At 42.6% G+C, this 26,019-nt stretch overlaps 1 protein-coding gene across 1 annotated transcript; it reads right to left on the minus strand.

Annotated features, from left to right (window-relative positions):
* Positions 1 to 846: 846 nt before the first annotated feature.
* On the minus strand, positions 847 to 25,663 carry LOC118573276 (nuclear autoantigen Sp-100-like). Its single transcript, XM_036173544.1, has 8 exons — positions 25,565 to 25,663; positions 18,704 to 18,860; positions 17,780 to 17,948; positions 15,672 to 15,749; positions 13,875 to 13,940; positions 13,243 to 13,377; positions 1,748 to 1,852; positions 847 to 1,192 (listed from the first exon to the last, which is right to left on the minus strand). The coding sequence occupies exons 2-8, from the start codon at positions 18,857 to 18,859 to the stop codon at positions 954 to 956; spliced, it is 948 nt and encodes a 315-aa protein (XP_036029437.1). The 5' UTR covers position 18,860; positions 25,565 to 25,663; the 3' UTR covers positions 847 to 953.
* Positions 25,664 to 26,019: the final 356 nt, after the last annotated feature.

Genomic DNA, 26,019 nt, shown 5'->3' on the forward strand with positions numbered 1-26,019 from the left:
AACACTGTCCTGTGGTCCACTTACCTTGTTCTCATTGGTTGGTTCACTCACGTGCGGCAGGGCGGCTTGCCTACCATTCATGCTTCAACTTGCCAACCAAGATGTCAGTTGCCCAGGGAGGTCTTGGGAACTTAAACTTTGTTTCTGAATGAAATCCCTTTCTATTTCACAGTTTGTTTTTGCTTCTTCAATTCTTTGAACAGCATGCCTGGAAAAACCTGATCCAGACAGAGACTCCCAGCAATATCACTTTGTAGTCCAAGCTTGCCTTCTGCCTCATCCTCTTAGATACTCACAAATATAGCCAGCTAATGAGTACCCAGGACGTTCCAAGAGCTCTATGCAAAGATATGGGTATAAAGGCCAAATATATATTTTATTATGCTTCAGATAGGCATGGTTATGTGAAAGGAAAAAATCAAAATAAAGCTTGTAAGTACATAATTTTCTTTTGATTGTACCATCAATACATCAACAAAGTCAGAGAATATTGCTTGGCCTCTCTGTTGTGGGGTATCCACCAGACAAGACTGCTTGGACATGTATTTAAGCCAATGAAAATCTTCATTAGCCAACTGATGATTACACTAGGTGTTCCAGGTCCCAGCGTAGCCCCAAGTTGAGCTTTTAAGCACACACACACACACACACACACACACACACACACACACACACACAAAACATGTCCTGGATTGACACACTTCAGTTTAAAAGAACAGTTAGCCAGAAGCAGAACTACAGAAGCCAAAAAGTGAGGTTAGTGCATTTAGAGACTTTTCCAGAACTGTGGACTTTGATGGAGTAGTTCTTTGTTTTCATTTTGGCAGGTGGTACTGTCTACATGCTGAGTTTTACAGTTTGAATAGTACTTCCATCATGGAGTCAGTTGTGCTAAGGACTTAGGGCTTACTAAGGTCTGGAACCCTGTTAAACTCTCCACATCCTCACAAGCATCAGAAAAAGTAAGGTGCAGAGAATGGACGGCTGGGCTCTTCGATGTCCCCCAAGGGTGGTGAGTCAGGAAACAGGAGGTGTGAGTTCCTGAGGGAAGTTCTGAGTTCTGGAGCCTGGGGTACATGATCCTCACTCTCCTCTTCTATCTGCCTCCTGACTCCTGGTGTCACGGTGAAGAGTTCCAGGAGTTCCTTCTCATCGTCCTCATCACTGCATTCTGAGCCCTCACTGCCGATCACTGCACAGCAATACAAAACCCCTTGGGGCTCTCAGGGAACTACCTCAAAGCTGACCCAACTGGAAGATCCAGAAGCTTGGGTAATGCTTAGGTAGCAATGCCCCTGCCATAGCTGGTCCCTCCAGAGTGTTTTTCTCAACGCTGACTTTGAAGGACAACCAGTCTCCAGCTCCTTACTCTCCTGCCCGGCTTCCTGTTGTTTCTACCCGTTTATCTGCCCCTGCTGGCTCCTCCCTCTGCCTTCTCTCACTCTGTGAATCTCCAGCACTTGCTGCTTCTGCCTGTTTTGTCTCCTCCCCCGACCCCTACTACCCAAACACTCCTGGCTTCCTTGTCTAACATATTCCTTGTGACTATTCCCTCCCAGATGTCTTAAAAATTCTCCAATTCCTGCCTAATTTTCTAGTTAAAGGAGTGCTAGAGCCCACGGCTCCCTGCATCTCTCTGGGGCTCCCAGAGCTACCGAGCTGGACTCTGATCACACGCTCAGCCAGTCACCTCCACTGTGGCTTAGAAGGGTCGCCCATCACCACAGGCCTCAGAAGTTATCCTTACCAATGACTTCATCTTCTTGGTTCTGCATTGTCCCAGGCTTCTGTAGGTTTTCTTGTTTCACAAAACAAGGTCCTGTCCAGTTTTCATGTGTGTGTAGGTTTGTCCCTGAAAAAGAAGAGAACATTACTTGAATAATTCGCATCCACTCCCTTGAAAAAGCTTCATGGAATCCTGTTTTCTCTCCCCACGCTTGACTAGGAGCACAAGCATAGTGCTAAACTTTTACCACCTTAGCTGAGCATGGTGACTCACACCTGTCATCACAGCACTTGCGAGGTTGAGACTTGAGGGTCAATTATGAGTTCAAGGTCAACATGGCTACATATAAGACCTGGTGGGGGCAGGAGAAGGGAGGGAGGAAAGGAGGGAAGGAGGGAGGGAGGGAGGGAGAGAGGGAGGGAAAGAGGAAAAGAAGGAGGAAAGGAGGGAAGGAGAGAGGGAGGAAAGGAGGGAGAGAGGGAGGGAGGAAAGGAGGGAGGGAGGAAAGAAGGGAGGGAGGGAGGGAGGAAAGGAGGGAGGGAGGAAAGGAGGGAGGGAGGAAAGAAGGGAGGGAGGGAGGGAGGAAAGGAGGGAGGGAGGAAAGGAAGGAGGGAGGAAAGAAGGGAGGGAGGGAGGGAGGAAAGGAGGAAGGGAGGGAGGGAGGGAGGAAAGGAGGGAGGGAGGAAAGGAGGGAGGGAGGGAGGGAGGGAGGGAGGGAGGGAAGGAGGGAGGGAGGGAGGGAGGAAAGGAGGGAGGGAGGGAGGGAGGGAGGGAGGGAAGGAGGGAGGGAAGGAAGAAGGAAAGAAGGAACCTTCACACTAGTTTTCTGCCTGACCCTACAGTACACCTTCCTTCAGTCCTCAGCTTCTTTCCGATGCCGTCTTTTTCTGTTTTCTCATTGCCCTATTGCTATCATTTACCAACTGAAAACTATCTCAGCCAAAGTTTTTATTCCTAACATAATTAACTTAATGTTTAACTCTATTAAGACCTGAAGTTCTCCTGCCTGGTGAGGTGGTGCATGTCTTTAATCCCAGCATTCAGGGGGCAGAAGCAGGCAGATCTCTGAGTTTGAGGCCAGCCTGGTCTGCAGAGTGAGTTCCAGGACAGCCAAGGCTACACAGAGAACCCCTGTCTTGAAAACAAACAAACAAACAAACAAACAAAAAAGACCTGAAGCTCTCAACTTAATTCTTAGGACTGTCCCAACCTCAGGTTCTGTATCCAAAGACTCAACCAACCACGGATTAGAAACACTTGGAAAAATAGATTATATCTGTACTGAACATGGACACATTTACTTCTTGTCACTGTCCCCTGAACAATGGAACAAGGCAACTATTCATATTATATTTGTATTACATAGTGTCAGCAATCTAGAAATGAGAAAAGTAAATAAGAGGATGTATAGGTTACATTACAGATTTGAACATCTGTGGGTTTGGTCACCTGTGGTGGGTATTGTGTTCCCTGAAATATTGTGTGTTCCCTGAAATAAACATATTTGGGGTCAGAGAACAGACAGCCACTAGAACAAAGCTAAAAATGGTGGCTAGAAAATAGGAAGAGTAAGCCCTAACAGAAGTTGGGCGGTGGTGGTACACACCTTTAATCCCAGCACTTGGGAGGCAGAGCCAGCTGGATCTGAGTTCAAGATCACTTTAGAAAGAGCTAAACTTGGTGACCCACACCTTTAATCCCAGGGAGTGGGGGCAGAAAGAAAAAGGTATATAAGGCATGAGGACCAGGAACTAAAAAGGAAAAAGCATGTAGTTAGTTAAGCATTTGGTTGGCTAAGCGTTCAGGCTTTGGAGCAACACATTTCAGCTGAGATTCATGTGGAGGAGGACTCAGAATCTTCCAGCCTGAGGAAACAGGATCACCTGAGGAACTAGCAAGGTGAGGTAGCTGTGGCTTGTTCTGCTTCTCTGATCTTCCAGCATTCACCACAATAACTGGCCTCGGGTTTGATTTCATTAATAAGACCTTTTAAGATTCCTGCCACAGTCACCCATGATGAGAATCTATTTCTCCTGTGGATACTGACAGACAACTATCTGCACAAATGTAGTTCTTACAACTGTTTCTGTTGTTTTCCACTTTTGTTAATTTTGTATTGTGGTGCATGCTTGCATGCTTGTGTGAGCGCAGTGAAGGAGGCCAGAGGACAACCCTCAGGAACCAGTTCTCAATTTTCACCATGTGGGTTTCAAGGATTGAACCCAGGTGACCAGGCATGATGGCAGACGCCTTTTCCTGGTGTGCCATCTTGCTGGCCCTGAAGTTTTCCACATAAACACCAGGATTATTATGGCACCAAAATGCATGTCCAATGTCCTGGGTACAGAAATAGTGCTATTTTGTGACAGATCTTTTGTTACATCCAGGTCAGGTCACATTCACAGAGCAGGGTAACTGATGGGGCCTGGATGCTGAAGGGAAAGAAGGACCCAAAAGGCCTCCTGGACCTCCTGCTTGAAGCCCTGGGCATGTGTCCACCTTAGCAAAGAGGGAAGAGGAGTTGAAGGAAGGGAGGCTTGTGAAGAAGAAAGAGGCTGTGCTCAGTTTGATGCACTACACTTGAGATTCCTGAGTTGGAAAGGCAGGTCTGTGCTCCCCGAAAGAAGCTATAGGAAAATCCACCTCCAGTCAGAAGGAAGGCTGGCCACCTGTCCTCATGCCACAGGGCCATCCCAGCAGCTGGTTGCAGGGGTTGCCTTGGCAACTGAATAAGTTGTCTAAGCTGAGAGGTTGTGAAAGGCAGCCGCTCTAGTGGCTACAGCAGCTGGCCACTCAATCTGGGCTGAAGCAGGGCATCCAGAGTGGCAGCTGAAGTGGCAGAATCCGAGGACATGGTTGTTATGGCAACAGGGTTGCCCCAGTAGCCACAGAGCCTGGAGCAGATGCAGCTGCCAGGATGACAGCCCTGCCAGGTACAGGGTCGGCAGTAATGATGCCTGGCCCTGAATCCTACTCATAGGCTGGGCTCTCGTGGCTGTTTAGGCTTGCTGCAGGATGGTGCTGGTTGCTGTCCGTCAAAGTTATGGCTCCAGCTTCCCCACCCCAAGTAGTTTCAGCACCACAAATATGAACATCCTGTATTCAAGAAACAGAGGTAATCAGGAAACACACACACACACACACACACACACACACACACGCTGGAGAAAGGCTGGGCTTTTCCTGTTCTGTCACACCCACAGAGTCTCATCCCTCCCCTCTTCCTCCTAAAGGTCTTCTACTGTGATCTATCTCTCTTACCTGTGAGTCTGAGGATCATCCACACTTTCATGCTTCAGTGGTGACTTCAATTACCCAGGATAAAGAGAACCTCCACACCAATGCCTGCCAAGCTGGAAAAGCCAGGCTGGACTCACCTCTGTAACTCACTACTTGATGGTTCATCTATGTTTTCTATCCTCATCCTCTACGTGGGTCCCTTTGTCCCTCCCCTCCAGGCAGGATGAGAGCGGCAAGCAGACAACAGCAAGCAAGAGCCTACAAGGGACCAGATTTAAGGGCTTCTAGCCAGATACTGGGCTTCTAGCATCTCCCAGGCCTCCATAACTTGCCTCCCTTATATCTTAGGATGCAGCTAGAAGCTGGCTCAGGTGTGTGAAACAGGCAAGAGGTGAGTGAGGGGAAACAAGTATCTCCTCCCTGCACAGAATGGTCTACTAAAGAAGTCATCTAGAATGTAAGATTTGGGTTTGTGTGATCACCCAGGGAGTACATCACTTGCTGCATAAGCCTGCTTGCGAGTTGAGTCAAATCTCTGGAACCCACAGGAAAAGAGAACTGATTTCTGTAAGTTGTCATCTGACCGCCACACACATGCTATATTACACATGTACCCACACACATGCTATATTACACATGTACCCACACACATGCTATATTACACATGTACCCACACATGCTATATTACACATGTACCCACACACATGCTATATTACACATGTACCCACACACATGCTATATTACACATGTACCCACACACATGCTATATTACACATGTACCCACACACATGCTATATTACACATGTACCCACACACATGCTATATTACACATGTACCCACACACACATCGTCCACACAGACAATAACAAAAATAACGAAGTAATTTTTAAAAGTGATAATCAACCCAACCCAACCCAAGCCGTGTCCCTCATGTGGATGTAGGAAGGGGGTTTGTCTAGCATTCCCTCCTTTTAGAGTTGGGGAGCATTAGGTTTACTGGGAACTGAATGCATGGGACAGAGTTGAACCAGGAGAGAAAACTGAGTCACTTACAAAGGTTATACAGGGCCCAAAAGAATCTTTCACAGATTTCTTACAAAGACTGACTTCAGCAGTAAAGAGAATGGTCCCAAATTCAGAAGCTGGCCAGATGATAATTGAATCTTTGGCTTTTGAGAACGCAAATGCAGCATGCAAGAGAATAATCAGGCTGTTAAAGGCAAGATCTGTACCCTTGGAAGATTGGATTAGAGACACGGTTAATGTTGAGGCTCATGATCACGATAATATGTGGGTAGGAGAAGCAATTTCAAGAGGTTTGAGGAATGTCAGATGTTTTGGATGTGGAAAACAAGGACATTTGAAAAGGGACTGTTAAACAGGGCACTTCTAGAAACAATGTTTCTTTAAGGAACAATGGCAAAAGAATGCCCCTTCCTTCCGGCGTATGTAGAAGGTGTGGTAAGGGAAGACACTGGACCAATGAATGTAGATCAGCACGGGACAGACAAGGTAATACTTTGTCTCAGTCTTTGGGAAACTCTCAGAGGGGCCTCAGGCAGGCCCCTACAGTGAATCCAGTTCAGACCTTTCCTGCAGTCATAGAGGAGACCCCTACTCAGAGCAGTTAAATAACCAAATGCCTATTGGAATAAACCAGGCTACTCAGAGTAATGGAACAACTGAGATAGAGAGAACATAAAATTCAGGAGAAACCATAAAGAAAATTTTTTGGCAAACTTCTATAAATGAACAAAGACCAAAATTAACAATAAAAATAAATGGTGTTTTGTTGTCTGGTCTGGTAGTCATAGGTGCTGATGTGACCATAATTGCACCAGAATTTTGGCATCTATCTTGGCCTCTTCAGGAGGTAAATGTTCAACTGTTAGGAATTGGAACATTATCTCAAGTGAAACAGAGTACAAGATGGCTTGAATGTATAGGCCCAGAAGGACAGAGAGGCAGATTAAAACCATATGTGGCTAACATAGCTATGAACCTGTGGGGTCGAGACCTGTTACAACAATGGAATTCTCAGATTAACATCCCTCCAACCTCAGAAATAAATCATAAACTAGCACATGTTTCTGAGAGAAATATTAGAAGGTATTATTCTAATGAGTGGTCACCAGCCATCCATATTATACAAGAACAGGGCACAAAAACTGATGATCTTCCAAAGACACCAACAGCTCTACCTTTAAAATGGTTAACAGACAAGCCTGTATGGATTCATCAATGGCTTTTAACAACAGAGAAACTCCAGGCTTTAGAAGAGCTGGCAGAAGAATAGTTAAATGCTTGGCATATTGAAGAATCTACTAGCCCATGGAATTCTCCTATATTTGTTATTAAAAAGAAATCTGGTAAATGGAGAATGGTAACAGACCTTAGAGCAATTAACAAAGTAATTCAGCCAATGGGCTCTCTACAATCTGGAATTCCTTTGCCTACTCTGTTACCTAAAGGATGGCCTCTCATAGTTATTGATTTAAAAGACTGTTTCTTTTCAATACCCTTACAAGAAAAAGACAGAGAAAGATTTGCTTTCACGGTGCCTACTTACAATAATTCTCAACCAGTTAGAAGATTTCAATGGAGAGTCCTCCCACAGGGAATGTTGAATAGTCCAACCCTGTGCCAATATTTTGTACAACAGCCCTTGGAAGTGATACGTAAAAAATTTCCTAAATCTATAATTTATCATTATATGGATGATATTTTACTAGATGACTCAAATGCAGATACTTTAGAAAGAATGTTTGAAGAAGTAAAGAAAATATTGCCTTGCTGGGGATTACAAATTGCTCCTGAAAAGATACAAAGAGGAGATTCTATTAAATATTTAGGATATAAAATAGAGCTACAAAAAATTAGACCTCAAAAGGTGCAAATTAGGAAAGATCGCCTACAGACTCTTACTGACTTTCAAAGATTATTTGGGGACATTTCTCATCTACGAACTATTGTTGGGGTAAAAAATGATGAACTGAATAATTTGTTCAAAACCTTAGAAGGTGACAAGGACTTAAATAGTCCAAGAGAATTATCACCTGAAGCTGAGAAAGAATTGGCCTTGGTAGGAAAGAAAGTACATGAAGGACATGTAGATTGTATTGATCCAAAGCTGGATTGCATTTTGGTTATTTTACCTTCTAAGCATTCTCCTACAGGAATATTAATGCAGAGAGAAGATACTATATTGGAATGGATATTTTTACCAAATAAACCAAATAAAAAATTAAAAACTTATGTGGAAAAAATCTCTGACTTAATTTTCAAAGGAAAATTGAAACTTTGTCAATTAGCAGGAATAGACCCAGCAGAAATTGTTGTACCTTTAACTAAAGAGGACATTGAAAAATTATGGACAGAAAGTGAACCTTGGCAAAGAGCTTGCAGTAATTTTTTGGGAGAAATTAACAGCAAATATCCTAAAAGCAATAGAATTGATCTTATAAAGAGAGCTGATTGGATCTTGCTTCGAATTGTACGTGAAAAACCCATATCTGGAGTTCGGACATTTATACAGATGCCAACAAACAATGAAAGGCAGGTTACAAATCAGAAAATTTAAGTAAAGTGGTTCAAAGTCCTTATAATTCAGTTCAAAAATCAGAACTGTATGCTATTCTGTTGGTATTAATGGATTTTTCAGAACCTCTCAATATAGTTACTGACTCTCAGTATGCTGAAAGGGTGGTATTACATATTGAGACTGCAGAATTTATCCCTGATGCTTCAGAATTAACTTCACTATTTATTCAATTACAAGATACAATCAGGGAAAGGAGTCATCCTTTATATATAACTCACATCCGATCCCATACTGGTCTGCCAGGCCCTCTAGCACAAGGTAATGATAAGATTGATAAATTATTGATAGGAAATGTGCTGGGGGCCTCAGAATTTCATAAGAAACATCATGTCAATAGTAAAGGTTTAAAAAAGGATTTTTTCATAACCTGGCAATAAGCCAAGGAAATTGTAAAGAAATGTCCTACTTGTTCCTTCCACAATCAGACACCATTACCAGCAGGATGTAACCCAAAGGGTACTCAGAGGAATGAAATCTGGCAGATAGATGTGTTTCACTTTGCGGAATTTGGAAAATTGATATATGTACTCCATACTATCGATACTTATTGAGGATTTCAATGGGTGACTGCTTTGAGTTCTGAAAAAGCTGATTCTGTAATCACTCATTTGCTAGAAGTTATGGCCATCAGGGGTATACCTGCGCAAATTAAAACTGACAATGCTCCAGCATATGTCTCTATTAAAATGAAACAGTTCTTTGCTTATTATGATATAAAGCACATTACAGGTATACCACATAATCCTACAGGCCAAGCAGTTATAGAAAGATCCAACAGAACTCTAAAGGACATGATAAATAAACAGACAGGGGTAACAAAAACCCCCAGAAATAGACTGCACAATGCTCTATTAACTTTGAATTTTCTTAATGCTAATGAGAAAGGAACAACAGCTGCAGAGAGACATTGGATAATAGAAAAAACTACAGAATTAAATCAGCCTATATACTTCAAGGATGTGCTGACCTCAGAATGGAAACCAGGGTATGTGTTACGTTGGGGACGAGGTTTTGCTTTTGTTTCTGCAGGAGAAGATAAGCTGTGGGTACCATCAAAATTGATAAAGGTTCTATTTGAACAAGAGAGACCTCTTAATTAGAGGAGGTGATAGTTCATCAACCAACATGACCATCCAGTTTAAACTCACTTATGCCATTAATACAGGCCTTTTCATTTAATCAGATGTAACTTGCCAAAAGGGAACCTCCCCAAAATTAGTCTTGGGGAAGGGTTTTTGTTTTTGTCTTTTAGGAGAATGAAGACTAAGGAATCTGAAGAACACTGGACAAATGAGACAACTGAAGAAAAAGGACAAATCATCTGTCCCAGGAAACAGAGTAAAATGGCCTATTGGTATATCATCTACAAAATTTCATAAATCTTCCTAAATGTTTGTTTCTGCTCTTCTCTAAAAAATTAACACTATTGGTCTTCTTGTAGTCCCAGTTCAATTAAAGTTTAACGCTGATTTTGGAGTTGGAGAATGGCTCTCTCTTTTTTTAAACTCAAGCATGTTGTTAAAAGGAAAATGCAAACTCCCTGTATCATACCAGAAGAAAGAGCCGTCTTCTGACATGGGACCGGAGAAAAAACAAATTAATTAAGGGACTATTCTATTACTAATCTCAATTCTTTGATTCTATTCTGATTCTTTAAACTTTTCTTAAAGTATGAATTTTATATCAAAATTTACTATATATATATATATATATATATATATATATATATTAAACTTTGTTAAGATAATAATGGTCATATAGAGTACTAATTAATTCTAGAGAAAAGGCTTCGATTAACTGCCTATATATGTCTTTGTGTTCGAGTCTCTTTTCAGTTTTCTGCAGGAAATCACGGCCAGGCCTAACATCAACTGAAATCTCCAGGAAGAAGATGGGGCCCCACAACGACAATTCCACATGGAAAATAATATCACTAAGCTGACAAACATCATCTACAGATCAGCTTTGGACTACAAAGTGCTTATAGCAATTCTGAGATGGCTAGCTGAGATGATCCAGTTTCAAAGACTACTTGAATAAGAACTTGAGATAAACGCTGAACTTTGGCATTATGGATAACAAAGAATATAGTTACTTTTCCTAGAATTTGACAATTAACCCAAAATTTTTCTTTTCAGAATAAAGATAACTTCGCCCATACCCAGCAGGAAGCAATTTTAATCATACGACACCCACATTCCCAAAGGGGTGGTGTGGGGTGGGTGGTTTTTTGGTCTTTTTATGGGTTTGGGGACTGGGATAGTTTTCATTGTTTAGGAGGGTTGGTTACAAGTTGTTGTTAAGGGTTAGGAAAAGGGGTAGGCAAAAGGTGCTTGTTAAAAAAAAAAAAGAAAGAAAAAAGAAAAAAAAGACAATTACTAGTTTTAAATACTTTACATTGGATTGGATTCTTTTATATTGTATACAAATTATTATTATTATTGAGATTGAGATGTTAGAATATGCCATACACATATTTCTAATCATGCTCGAGATACTGTATTTATACCATTCATTTAACAATGTAATGCAATTTGCTAATCCTTGAATGTTAGTATTACCAACTATTAGGATATATAGAAATGAAAGTTAGTGGTTAGACATTACAATTGAACTTGTAGTCATATTAGGTGTGCTTTCAAGATCAAACAGATATATTTTAGGTCATCTTCAAACCCTTCAGAGATCTACAGAATATGGCATTTAAAATGTTTTAATAACTTAGGAATTTTTCTTTTTTGCTGTGATTATGAGAATGTCGGCTCCTGGCAGTACCAATCTACTTCAGAGAAAATATGGGCATTGAAGAAACTGCATATGGAGTTAACTTTCATTGTGGCAAAAGTTAGCCACTGGACAACAAAATATCCTCGAATCAACTGCTGACAAACAGGACAGACAGGACATGAAACCAAGGACTACCGATTCTTGCCAAAACAAGTGTGGTTGTGGCTTTAACAAAAGGCATCTTCTGAAGCCAGGACAATATGGCACCATCCCTGAAGTGAGTGGCCTTTGCAATCTGGAAAAGGTACCGTGCCCTTTTCTTCGAAGACACCTGAACAGGGAGTGGGCCAATGGCTTCTGATGTGCAATGGAACAGCAGATGAAACAGTTATTCTTGAAGAATAACTAAGCTCACCCCTCTCAATAGTAAACTGGCATTTAACAGAGGGATGTGGAGAAGAACAGGATGCCAAGATGAAGCCACATACACACAGCCAAGAAAAATGGACAGCTGAATTGAAAAAAATCAATAATTTCCAGAATTTAAAACCCTGAATCATGACATGGCACTAATGGAATTCAGGTGTTTCTGGTACATGGACTGCTCTCACCAAATGTGAGGTCAAACTGTTGACCTTGTATACATCCTAGTTCACAAATGAGTCTGTCTGATACGATAAGCCTATAGGCTGAAGATGATGCCCAAACACTGCAGAGAAACCTCAGGTGACTGTCCAGGCAGCTGGCTGTTTCTGTCAACTCACATTTTTTTTTTTTTGGAAGCTGCTTGCATGCACTTCCTGTTTTTATTTTTTATTAGGTAGTATTATTTCCTTCTTGGGTCTCTGAGGGAGTTGAAGATCAGTTAGTTATAGTTATGATTATCTTTGTTAAGGATTTCAGAAAAACTCACTAAGAGCTGTAAGTGTATAAATTTGGAAAGACGTTATAAGACAGTTCCATTAGTAATATAAGTTAGGATAGAAAGTGAATCTGGTACATTTTGGACTTACCAAAATAGGATAATGGAATTATTTTCTCTAAATTTGTCAAATGCAAATGGACTAGACATTGTTTAGGTATTTATTGTTTGTATATATGGCATATATAGTTATTGTACTTTTGTATATAGTTTTTCTTATATTAGTTATAACTTTTTTCCTTTTTTTCTTTTCATTAAAATAGAAAAGGGAAAATATAGTGATATTTTATTTGTACTGAAATGTGATTTTATTTGTATGTTAATAAAGTTGCCTTGAGGTCAGAGCAAACCAAAGCAGAAGCTGGGCAGTAGTGGTGCACGCCTTTAATCCCAGCACTTGGGAGGCAGAGCTAGGTAGATCTCTGTGTGTTCAAGGACACAGCCAGCATGGCAGAAAGACACACGCCTTTAATCTCAATACCAACCATAGAAGACCTGGAGGTCTGTACAAACAGGCAGTGATGAGGAGGTCATGTGGCTGGGTTTACAACCACTGAGAAACAGAACAGAAAGTCTATAAAAAAGATGGGACACACAGAAGAAGGTCTCTTGCAGAGAGGAAGGAGAAGGTCTCTTGCAGAGAGGAAGGATAGCAGAAGCAGTGAAGGGTAAGGTTTTCTGCTCTTGCTCTGACCTCGTGGTTTTTAACTCTGCAACTGGCTCTGTGTTTCTTATTTAACAAGATGGTTACATCTACAGGACTTTCCAGGTCATTCATCACTGTATCATTTCTCCTTCACTGCTGTCTCCCAGCCTCTATTTCTATGATTGTCCTTGCCAGAGAAAATATCAGAAACAACATTTACAATGTCCTTGCTGCGGACATTGGTCCAATCTGCTGTGATTGGAGCTTTGTCTTTAAACACTGATCATATGGAACAGCAAAGACACCTCCATTGCTCTTGGATATGTGGCAGACACCTGCCACCCATCACCCATGCAGATACCAGACTGTCCCAGCCTCACCTGCTTGGGCGGGTTCACAGTTGGTTTGATGAGACTCACGTGGATGGAAAACCGAATGGTCTGTATTTGTATGCTTTGACCTTGCGTCCCATGCAGACTCTGACAGTCTTTTTCGACTTCCAGATTGGATGGCCCCTAGACAACAATGTACTTTTATTAACATGACACTGACATTATGAATAAGAACCTGAAATGTGATAGTAGAGAGATGACCCAGGAGTTAAGAGCATTGACTGCTCTTCCAGAAGACCTGGGTTCAGTTCTGAGCACCTACATAGTAGCTAACAATCACCTCTAACTCTAGTTACAGAGATTTGAAGCTACCTTCTGGCCTTAAGGACTCTGCATGCACATGATGCACAAACATATATGCAAGCAAAACACCAATACATATAAACATGAATAAATAAATAAAATAACCTGCAGTTTTTAGTTCAGTGCATTAATGAATTAAACAGACAGGTACAGAAACCCTCCCAAGCAATCTAGAGGACAAAGACTCTGGCATTTAAACCCTGAACTTGGAGAAATGACAGGTGCACTCTGGACAGTCAGTAACACAAGCAGATGGTCCAAAGTACATGATGAAATGAGACAAGACCTCAGCAGGCAGAGAGTCAACAAGAACAGACCATCAGATGAGGAGGGATCTGAGGGTGTCCGGGTCAGACGTCTTTGAGAACAGCCATCACCAGCTCCTATGAAGCAAAAAATAGATGTTTATTTCAGAAGTGAAGTAGGGGTTCTCTTCTGTCTTTATTGTGCAAAAGCCCCTTGAAGCATCAATTCAGAGCTCATCTGGAGATGACAGATTACCCCTGATTCTTGAGGTCAGACTCAGGTCATGAGAGTAGGGTGCAAGGTTCACCCCTTCACCGCTGGCTGAGTAGAGTCCTCCCTGGGCCACTCTAGCACCTGGTGGTGACTTGTCTTCATATCCATGGCTCTAGGACACCTGAAGGCACACCCCACTGGCCTTTTCATGAGTATCTGGTGTCATTCTGGTGTCTTGCTGTTCTTTGGTTCCAGGATCTTTCTCTCCACATGTCCCCTGCTTCTGCTGCCTGTTTCTGCCTTTCCAGTAACCCTCTAGGTAGCCACACAGGGTTAAGAATGCAGGCTCTGGGTTCTGGATGCCTCATCCGTGAAAACTACATATGTGGTCTCTCCAGAGTTCAGTGTCCTCACCTTCAAACTGTGCACCCAAGTGACACCAGTCTTAGGTAGCAACTCAAATGCTGACTCCACAGCAGTCAAAGACAGACACTAATGCAAGTGAGCTGTCGGCAACTGGTAGCTTTTATTTATGTGTCTTTTGTCCTTTCTGTTGTGCCTTTCATTCCCATTTCCCTCTTCCTGTTTGTGACTCTCCAAGTATCCATGCACTGGTCTTGTATTTCTGCTACTTCTTCTCAATCTCTCCATGTCTATATCTCCCTACTCTTGAACAGTCCCAGATTCATTATTTATTGATCACTTTTGCTATCAGCAAATGTCTCTTCTTCAATGCTGTTCAATGTAGACCCACAGTTCTGAGCCCCTCACAGCTCTCCCCCAAAGAACTCTTTCTTAGAATCCACATTCAGGCGCCTAGTGACATCAGATACACTCGATACGACCGAGCAGAGTGTGTCCCAACCACATCCTAACAATGTTAGGGTCAGGTCATTCGTAACTTCACACAAAGCTGCACCAGGGCTGGAGTGATGGATCAGTGGTTAGAAGCACTTGCTGCTCTTGTAGGGGGCCCAGGTTTGTTTCCCAGCATCCACATGGTAGCTCACAACTGTCTGTAACTCCAGTTGCAGGGGAGCTGACCTCTGTGGGCACCAGGCATGCACCCCATGCACAGACATGCAAGCAAAAACACTCATATACATGAAATAAAGTAAATAAGTCTTTTTTTTTTTTTTTTTTTTTTTTGGTGGTGGTGGTGGTGGTGGGTACAGTTTCAAGACAGGATTTTTTGGTATAGCCCCAGCTGTCCTGGCACTCACTCTGTTAACCAGGCTGACCTTGAACTCACAGCTATCTGCCTGCCTCTGCCACCTGAGTGCTGGAATTAAAGCCATGCCACTACCACCCAGCTTCTTTTTTATTTTTATTTTCCCGAGACAGGGTTTCTCTGTGTAGCTTTGGTGCCTGTCCTGGATCTCGCTCTGTAGACCAGGCTGGCCTCTAACTCACAGAGATCCCCTTGGCTCTGCCTCCCAAGTGCTGGGATTAAAGGTAAGCGCCACCACCTGGCTGCTGCTTCTGCTTCTCCTCCTCCTCCTCCTCCTAAGTAGCACTCATCTACCTTTTCTCTTCCTTGGGAGTTCTCTGCACCCGCACCCCCCACTCTCACTAATCACCCCACCACCCGAGGAGCTCAGTTCCATGTCTCCTTTTCCTCTTAGCTAACCAAAATTCCACTCGGTTCTAAGTACCTTGCTCATAGCGTGGCTGTTTGGTGGCAAGTTTCTGGTCTTGTTTTCTTCTCTGGGATAAATATTTGTCCTGTAGCTCTGAGCAGAGAGAGAACATCGTTAGTCCCTGTAGACACGTGACAAATCTCAACCTCGTGGACAGTGGGGTTGGGCGGGAACAATCACACAGATGAAACAGCTATGAGGTATCGTATGTCAGTGGGAACTTCCAGCACTTGGGTCGCTCTGGATATCAATGGCTTATGTCTAGATATTGTTTTTCCCTTCCTACAAGGCAACCAAGAGGAGAAAGAAAAAGCGAAACCGCAGAAACCCTGTAGACTAGCGGTTCTCAACTTGTGGGTCATGAACCCCCTCAGGGGGCTGAATGACCTTTTGCAGGAATCACCTAAGGCCATTGGAAACCACAGGTATTTACATTACTACTCATGACGATAGCAACATTATAGTTAAGAAGTAGCAATGAAATAATGTTATGGTTGGGGGTCACCACAGCATGAAAAACTGTATTAAAGGGTCGCAGCATTAGGAAGATTGAGAACCACTGATATAAACAATGAACCTCTTGAGGTTTTATTTTTGATATTTTTAGATTTATTTTGTTTTTAAGTTATGTGCATGTCTGTGCATCTTCTTGTCAGTGTGTGCTCGTGAGTACAAGCACTGCAGAGGCCAAAAGAGGGTATTGGATCCCATGAAGCTAGAGTTCCAGGTGGTTGTGAACTACCCAGTGTAGGTGCTGGGAACCAAACTCAGGTCCTCTGCAATAATAGCAGATGCTCTTAATTTGCTGAGCCATCTCTCCAGCTCCTCTCACAGGTTCTAAGGATGATGGCACAAGGGGGAAAATCATTAAAAAATTAAGTAATTAATTGCTTAATTAAGTGTAGTGGAAGCTTACTTCAGTTCCAACAGAAGGAGTGCTCCTGTGGGCTAGACAGACCTCAGGGAAGAACAGGAGTTCCCTCTGAAGTAGCATGAATAAGACCATAGAAAGACCCATACACACACACACACACACACACACACACACACACACACAATCCCAAGAGCTTCGAAGATGGGGCTAGCAAAGAGGAGAGTCTGAGCTTCCTTGGGAGAAGAAAGGTAAGCAGAAGGCAAAGGAATCCTCAGGGACAGCTCAGGCCCAAGCACTAAGGGCTCTGAGAGCTAATCAGGAGGAAGACAACTGCCCTGAAGGAAACTCCAAGATTCATGAGAAGACCCTGAAAGGCTGCCCACAGATGAGTCAGAGTGCACTACCCAGTTTAGGCAATGGGACACAGAAAGCAATTTAGCTGTACTGATTAAATGAATGGAGATAGAGTTGTCGTATCTAAGTGGGACATTTATCTCAATCCCTTACCCTAAGGCTCAGGGAACATTGAAGAAGGGGGGCAGAAACAATGCAAGAGCTGGAGGATGGGGAGAAGTGTCATGAACCTCTGTCTTTCGGACATGATATAACTGCTGAAATCATGAACACATAGCAGCTGTGATATCTGTACAAGATCTGCACAAGAACAAGCCAATCAGCACTTCAGCTCTGATGGGGAGGGACTCATGAGGCTCCACCCACAGCTGAGCTACTACTGGCAGCTCATGGTTGCTGGGAGCATCATTTTTCTTTGGGGGTGTGGCCACTGTTAAGTTGTTCATACTTCACTGGATGCCCCACACCTATGCACACATGGGCAGCACTAATTGGATTCAGTAGGTTTGAGGAGGAGAAGGAATAGAAAAAAGATGAAGACAAAGATGAGAACAAAGAACGTGAAAGCATAGGGGGACACGTTGGGAGGGTTGTGGGGTACTCGATGGGGTCTGGGTCAATAAGATCTAGATACTCTGTGTACATGTACGAGGTTGTCAAAGGATAAGCAAAATCTTTTTTAAAGATAGAATGTTACAGGCCGGGCGGTGGTGGCGTACACCTTTAATCCCAGCATTTGGGAGGCAGAGGCAGGAGGATCTCTGTGAGTTCGAGGCCAGCCTGGACTACAGAGCGAGTTCCAGGAAAGGCGCAAAGCTACACAGAGAAACCCTGTCTCAAAAAACCAAAAAAAAAAAAAAAAAAAAAAAAAAAAAAAAAGGAGAGAAGGAATTACCAGTTTCCAAGCTTTTATGGATCTCTCTTAAACCAGGATATGCATTCAGGTTCGTTCTGTTGAACAGGATGCATAGAAATGACCAGCCAGAGAACTTCTCCAAGTGATCAAGGACATTGTACACCACATTCTCTACAGGAACCAAGTTCCTGCAGGCTTCATACGAATCCTGTTAAAAAGTTCAACAGAGAGAGTATCAAAACACAGTTTCCTCTGACACAGTAGACATCATAATGAAATACTGTCCTGGGGCCTATGGGTTCCAGTTTCTCTAGGAAATCCCAGGCTGGCAGTCTTGTGGCCAGCCCAGAGAAGACTTATTATTCAGTTCTCATAACTTGCACTCCACACTAAATCTACATATGGGTATTTCCTGGCTTCTGTTTCCTTATAAATCAATCCATTTCTTCCACCGAGTCCTGTCTCTCAGATTTCCTAAAAATCATTAGTTGACAAACCTTAGATCTGGCAACAGCAATGTGCTACTTCTTCCATTGTCTTAACCTAGCCCTGTGGTAAGTCACAGTCACGACCCATCAGTGGGCCTTAACAATTTCTTCTTTCTTTCACTTTTTTTTCTTTTGTGTATATATTGGGGCAGGGAGTGGTATGGGGGGTGGTATAAAGGGGTACTAAATGTGGGGGTGGCTATGAGAGAGCCCAGCAAATGCTAGTCTACATCCCCAGGCCTGCCGCAATTCAGCCACATTGCCTTATCATTCACCCATTCCCACAATTGCCTGGGAAGAGACGGTTTCCAGTTAGGAGCAGAAGCATCGTGTTACCTTCTACATGATAGGACAAATAACAAAGAAAAAACACACAAGGCTTTTTAGCCAGCTAGAGAACTCTAGCATTCAGGATGCCAAATGCCAGTTAATGTGGGGTGGAGTTTCCATAGAGTGATGAATGCATGTCACTTACAGCATAGATTTTGTCGGTGATGAAGGAATGGTCCTTTAGGCTTTCTAGGAAAGGAAACAGCTTGGGGATTGCATGGGCTATCTCTGTTTTATTTTCCTTGAAGTAATCGGAAAATATCTCATTAAAACTTTTCTCTTTCTGGATCACTGCAAGCATGCTAAAGCAGGGAGGAGAGAACACAATGAGAAAAATAAACACAAGGATTCCTGGCACGTTTCACAGCCTCCCCCACCAATGAAATCCAGGCCCAAATGATTTTTGATGTACAGTTTCAAAAACTTACATAAAGCTGCCAGTGAAAAAGAAAAAGAAACACTTGCCAACTTGCTACAGAAAGACAGGAAGCTGGGCGGTGGTGGCGCACGCCTGTAATCCCAGCACTCGGGAGGCAGAGGCAGGTGGATCTCTGTGAGTTAGAGGCCAGCCTGGTCTACAGAGCTAGTCCAGGACAGGCTCCAAAAGCTACAGAGAAACCCTGTCTCGAAAAAACAACAACAACAACAACAACAACAAAAAAGGACAGGAAAATCTTGACACTCTAATTTAAAAAGATATACAAAAGTGAAAGGTTACAAGTCAGCCTCTTTTAAGGATACAAACTAGGAAACACCAACAAAAGAGTGAAGCCAGACCAGAAGCGTTCACAAGGAGGACCTCTTCCAGCATTATTTAACATCTAACAGTCAAGGACTATGGGGCTGGAGAGATGGCTCAGTGGTTAAAAGCACTGTCCGCTTTCCAGAGGTCCCGAGTTCAATTCCCAGCACCCACATGGCAGCTCACAACGATCTCTAACTCCAGCTCCAGGGGATTTGACAACCTCACACATACATACAGGCAAAACACCGATGCACATAAAATAAAAATTAAAAAATCATTTAAGAAAGGAAGGGAAGAAGGAAGAAAGAAAGAGAGAGAGTCAATGACTATATCATCACACTGACAGAAATAACAGTGAAAAAAATGTTAACTTCAAAAGGTCCAAAAAAGGCAATTGATAAAATTAAACATTTGTTCATAATTTTAACTCTCAGAAAACTAAGAATTAGAAAGTATATTGATTAATTTAAGGAAGTATGTACTCATGCCTATAAACAAAACCCCGGACAAGTATACTGCTGCAAGCCTCAAGAAAACATAATGGAATTCAACTACTATCACAGAAGTTACTACTTGGAAAGGTCAAGAACTTCTCCAAAGGTCAAGCCATGGCTTAAGAGTCTTGGTGATATTTTGTATATATATTAGCCGATTCCTGCAATAATTTCCTTGCATACTATGTATGCTTCCAAGAACTACTGAAAGTGTATTTTATCTGAAGTACCTATCAAGCATCCAAGCCAAAGGATCTCCTGAATTAAGGTATATTAAGCTCAGACCCATCTTTCTTATACAACCTTAGTGGTATTTATATTAACATTATAGACTCCTAACATTTCCCTAACCACCTCTAGGAATATAGTTTGAGCACATAAATTCCCTTTTTCTGATATGTTAACTGATACTAGCTCTTAGTTGACCTCCTCCTTTATCACTCCCCTTTTGGGTTGTAAAAGAAACTCTTAGACAAGAATTTTTATGACCCTGTAAGAATTCAAGCCTGGTGACCTTGTTTAGCTACAGCACTGCTATTGCAGGGTATATAACTATAAACCTCAGAGATCTGAGGATTTGGAGTGGAGAGGATTTGGAATAGAGAACTAGAAGAATGAGATGGAAGATGAGGAAGAGCCAGATGGGTAAGAACGAGATGGGGAAGTGCTGTGGATATCGCTCTGTGTAAATAAAATGCTGATTGGCCAGTAGCCAGGCAGGAAGTATAGGCGGGAGAAGCAGAGAAGAGAATTCTGGGAACAGGAAGGCGGAGGGAGAGATATTGCAAGCCACCACCATGAGAAGCAAGATGTAAGGTACTGGTAAGCCACGAGCCACGTGGCAATTTATAGACTAACAGAAATTAAGATATAAGAACTAGATAGCAAGAAGCTTGCCACGGCCATAGAGTTCGTAAGCAATATAAGTTTCTGTGTGTTTACTTGGTTGGGTCTGAGCGTCTGGCGGGTGAGAGAGATTTGTCCTGACTGTGAGCCAGGCAGGAAAACTCTAACTACAAGAAAGACCAAGACGGAGCAGAACTAAGATGAGAGAATTAATATAGAACATAGAGGGGTCAGCAGATAAATGTAGAGAGAAATCTAGCAAGAAAGGAGCTAGGCGTGAGAGCAGAACTGAAGCTGTGTAGACAGGATTTTATGATGGAGGAATACAGTAGATGGACAAGAGAGCTCAGTGTACTTAGATTCTTTTCCCCAAAATAATTCAAGTCATTTATTTGTAGCTTCTCTTCTGGGCCCCTGGGGAGAAGATTTTTAAGACTGGTCCTTAATAATATTTGAGACATTACACTTGCGGACAAGCTATTAAATATTTTCCCATTCAAGCTGAGTACAAGACAAAGATTTCTACTTGACATGTATTGGAAAGCCTAGCCAAAACAATAGGTGAGAAAAAGAAATAAAAAAAAAAACACTTAAAAAGAAATAAGTTTCCGGGTGGTATTAGTGCACACCTATAATCCCAGCACTCAAGTGGATCTCTGTGAGTTTGAGGCCAGTTCTAGGGCACTCAAGACTGCATAGAGAAACCCTATCTCAAAAGAAAATGAGAAGGAAGATGTGGTGATATTTTATCTGTGTCCCCCAATAAAGTTTATCTGAGGCTCAAAGAAAAAAGCCAGCCACTATATTAGACATAGAAGTCAGGCAATGGTAGCACATGCCTTTAATCTTATCACTCAGGAGGCAGGGATCTGTCTGGATCTCTGCAAGTTCAAGGCCACACTGGGAATAGAGTCACACGGTGGCACACGCCTTAAATTCCAACACTAGTTAACCTTAAAAGTCTAGCAGTCTGTACAGACAGACAGGAAGTGACAGCTGGGCAGGAAGAGGAAGTGATGTAGCTGGGCAGAGAGAAGAAATGGGTTAGCAGAACAGAAAGGAATATAGGTGTGGGTATACAGGAAGTAGGTCTCTTTGGAAGCTGAGGGTTGGTGAGGTGAGGTTGGCTTTGTCTTGTCCTATTCCTCTGATCTTTCAGAATTTACCCCAATATCTGGCTCCAGGTTTTTATTAATAAGACTGTTTAGCAATTCGTGTTACAGGAAGAAGATGAGGAGAAAGAGAGAAAGAAAGAAAGAAAGAAAAGAAAGAAAGAAAGAAAGAAAGAAAGAAAGAAAGAGGAAGGAAGGAAGGAAGGAAGGAAGGAAAAAGGAAGAACTATATCTACCATTATTTGCAGATGATTGTATACTTAGAAAAGCTAAAATAATTTGTAAACAAACTATTAGACTTAATTAGTAACTTCAGCACAATATCTGGATTCAATGTCAGTATGTTAAGATCCATTGCATCTCTAAATACTAGCAAATGAAAAGTTGAAATAAGAATAGAAAAGCCATTTCCGGCAGTATAAAAAAGCCATCACCAAAGAAGATAAATCTATCAAATACTTAGTGATAATATGAAATGAAAATCATAAGCCAGGCAGGGTGGGACACACATGTAATCCTTGTGTTAGGAGCCTGAGGCAGAGGAACCAGGAATTCAAGGCCAGCATGGGCCACACGACAAGACCCTGTCTTGTTTTGTTTTATTCTGTTTTTTGCTTTGGTTTTTCGAGACAGGGTTTCTCTGTGTAGTTTTGGTGCCTGTCCTGGATCTTGCTCTGTACACCAGGCTGGCCTTGAACTCACAGAGATCCACCTGCCTCTGCCCCTGAGTGTTGGGATTATAGGCATGCACCACCACCGCCTAGCATTTTATTGTCTTTAAGACTTTTTACTATTTATGAATGACAGTGAAAATATAGTAGATGTTCCAATGGAATTTCACTGAGCTGCAAAGAAAGATGGAACTATAAGATTTGCGGGAAAGTGTATGGAAATGGAAAATATTATATGAAGTGAGGTAACTTGGGCTTGGAAAGACAAATGCTGCATGTTCTCATTCAGATTGGATCCTGGTTTCTAACATTTATATGTGTGCTTTTATGTGGGAGTGACCATGTGCCCAGGAAAGTAGAGACACTGGGAGAGAAGGAAATAAGCTTACAGTATGTTGGGTGTCTTTGTGTGTAGCAGAACAATGTAAATTAAAAGTGGAACGGGGATCCTGGGGGTGGGAAAGTATAAGAGGAGAAGCGGGGGAGGGAAATGAGAGAGGAGAAGGGTACAGGGAGAGTCAACTAATACAATGTATGGAAGAACAATAATGAAATCTAATCCTTGTTGAGCTAATAAAGATTAAATTAAAATGAAAAATTAAAACAAAAATTTGAATAGAGCACTCTGTGTGGGTGGATCAGATATTCCCAGAAACCATAGGCTATTAAACAAAAATCTCATTGCCGATAGGCTACCTTCCTATGGCTCGTTAATCAGAGAGGCCTCTGAGACCTTCAAAATAATGCAGGCAATTGCCAATCTCGTTGTTTTCCCACCAGAACCAAATAAGATCCTCCTACTAAAGGGTCTTAGAGAATCCAAACTGAACCTGGGCCAGAAGCTTCCTCCCTGTTGGCTAACATTCACAGTTCAGGAAGGTGCTATGCAGGTTACTGAGGGAGAATTGTCATCGATAGCTAGCGGTAGACCCTGTGTGCAGCAATACTGACCCACACTCTGGTTTGATAGTAAAAAGTTTGTTATAAGAATGCCCTAGTTCATTTTCTGTTGCTGTGATACACATCATGACCAAAACCAAGTTAGAGGAGGAAAGGGTTTGTTTAGTTTACACATCAAGTCACAACACACAATTGAGGAAAGTCAGGACAAGAATTCCATCAGGATAGGAACTCCAGCAAGGAAGAAACTTGAAACAGAAACTATGGAGGAATGCTGCTTATTGGCTTACTCCCTCTACCTCCTGCTCACCAGCACTCTTAGACAACCCAGGCCCACCTGCTTAGGAGTAGCACCGCCCACAGTGGACTCAGCCCTTCTACATCAATTAGCAACCAAGAAAATGACCCCAAAGACACACCCACAAACCAACCAAACTGAGGCAATTCCCCAGTTGAGGCTCCCTCAGATAACTCTGAACTAAGCTAAACTGACAGAGGAAGCTAACTAGCAGAAAGGGTAACTAACCACTTTTGGATTGGACTTGATGCCCGCTCCACAGGAGGGAATTTATGTCTAGTATTGTAGACTCAGCCAAAAGTTGATGGTGGGTAGGTAGTTTAAATGTAATAGGCCCCCATAACCTCAAGTGGCACTGTTAGGAAGTGTGGCCTTGTTGGAGGAAGTGTGTCACTGTGGGGGTGGGCTTGAGGTCTCCCTTGCTCAAGCTATGCTCATTGTGACACAGTTGCCTCCTGTTGCCTGCGGATCAAGATGTAGAATTCTCACCAACATTCCTGCTTGTTGAAATACTGACTTTCCAGCAGCAGGGTGTACCTGATTGTGCAATAGTGGCTCAGTTATCATGGATAAGACCAACAGCCTTCCAATTGGATTTAAGGCCCATTCCACAAAAAGGAGTTCACATCTGGTACGGACAAAAAGCTTCAGCTGAGGAAGTCATAGGCCCCAATGGGGAAGCAACTACATGATTTTTCTAGATGGATGCGATGGATAGCCAACTGCCTTCTAAACGTGTTTTTACACCCATAGATCACTATTGTTTTCAACTTCAACTCATAACTGCGAGTGAAGCTCTGGAGAATAAGTGTTACTGTGGCACAGTGGCCTGTTTCTCAGCCCCAGGTGGGTATCTGTAGTCACATCCTCTAATGCTCAGGGATCATTGCAAGAGAGGGGTGGAAAGAATGTAACGTAAGAGCTGAGGAAGGGGTAGAATGTTGTGTAGCAGTTTCCTCAGAGACTGAAACATTCTATCCTGCAGGGAAACTCCTTAAGCAGGAAAGTAAACAGCTCAAAATAGCTTCAAGAAGTCCCTGAAACTGACTAGATTCTCTAGGCCCCTCCTGCTAGAGTCAGCAATAAAAGCTGAGAGTCCGTTTCAGAAGAAGTGAAGCTGAGCTGCAAAGAAGACTCTAAGAATAAAAAAGTCGCAAAGAATTGACTGAGACCAGAACAGCTTCCTGGAAGAAACACAAACCAGCTGAGCCGCCTGGAAGAGGTTTAGACCAACTGAGGCACCAGGAAAGGACACTCCCCCATGTTGAGCTGCCTACAGGCTGTGCAGTGTGCTCCAGATTACTGGCTTTGTGAGCTGTTAGCTTTCTTGGGGTGGGGTTTGGTGATACAACTGTGTTTGAGTCATTTCTGCTCCTGTAAGTAACTCCTTACTCACGTTCCTGTAAGTAACCCCAATAAAACTCATTGGTTCACCGAGTTGGACTTTGGTGGTGTCCACATACTTTGGCCTGTCATGGATTCTGTGATGGTGAATGTTATGTTTAGAGGCTGAACTTACAGTGCTGGGTGCTGTGGATATCGCTCTATGTAAATAAAGTTCTGATTGACCAGTGGCCAGGCAGGAAGTATAGGCGGGACAAGAGAGAAGAGAATTCTGGGAAGTAGAAGGCTGGGGAGAGACACCGCCAGCCGCTGCCATGGAAAGCAACATGTAAAGACACCAGTAAGCCATAAGCCATGTGGCAAAGTATAGACTAACAGAAATGGGTTAATTTAAGATAGAAAAGGTAGATAACAAGCAGCCTGCCATGGCCATACAGTTTGTAAGCAATATAAGTTTCTGTGTGTTTACTTGGTTGGGTCTGAGCATCTATGGGACTGGCAGGTGAGAGAGATTTGTCCTGACTGGGCCAGGCAGGACAACTCTAGCTACAGCTAGGCTTGTAAAAAACAAAATTGTAAGATGAAGTTTCTCTTACCTTGAATGTAATCTGTCAGCTGGCCGAGGACGGGAGACTTCCCGGTGTAGTTGGGCTGTTCTTGTTGTTTTGTTTCACTTTGTTTTGTTTTTGCAGACAGGGTTTTCTCTGTGTAGCCCCAACTTTCCTGGAACTCACTCTGTAGACCAGGCTGGCCTCAAACTCAGACTTCTGTCTGCCTCTGCCTCTCAAGTGCTGGGATTAAAGGCGTGCACCACCACCTCCCAGCTTGTTGCAAAGTATTTCACAGCCTCAGCTATTCCTACAAGGTAATATATCACAAGATTAAATAGGCTAACTGCTAAGTTCTACTTCTGTATGAAACACTTGTTTAGACGGTTAAGGCATCTCCTTGGATGTCTGTTACAAAATCAAACCTTGCCCACACCCAGATAGGATATGAGTTGATTTGGCTCCCCAAAATTACAGCTTCACAGTTTTTGCCTTTACGATCC

Source organism: Onychomys torridus, chromosome 23, assembly GCF_903995425.1.
Source record: "Onychomys torridus chromosome 23, mOncTor1.1, whole genome shotgun sequence".
Classification (NCBI taxonomy): Eukaryota; Metazoa; Chordata; class Mammalia; order Rodentia; family Cricetidae; genus Onychomys; species Onychomys torridus.

Bases quoted from the DNA above. Each gene is read 5' to 3' on its own strand.
- LOC118573276 (XM_036173544.1), bottom strand. From the start codon at position 18,859: ATGCTTGCAGTGATCCAGAAAGAGAAAAGTTTTAATGAGATATTTTCC. The intron at 15,750-17,779 runs GTAATTCCTTCT...CTCTCTGCTCAG, and splicing joins CCATAAAAGCTTGGAAACTG to AGCTACAGGACAAATATTTA. The intron at 13,378-13,874 runs GTCTGTTCTTGT...ATTGTTGTCTAG, and splicing joins AGATCCCTCCTCATCTGATG to GGGCCATCCAATCTGGAAGT.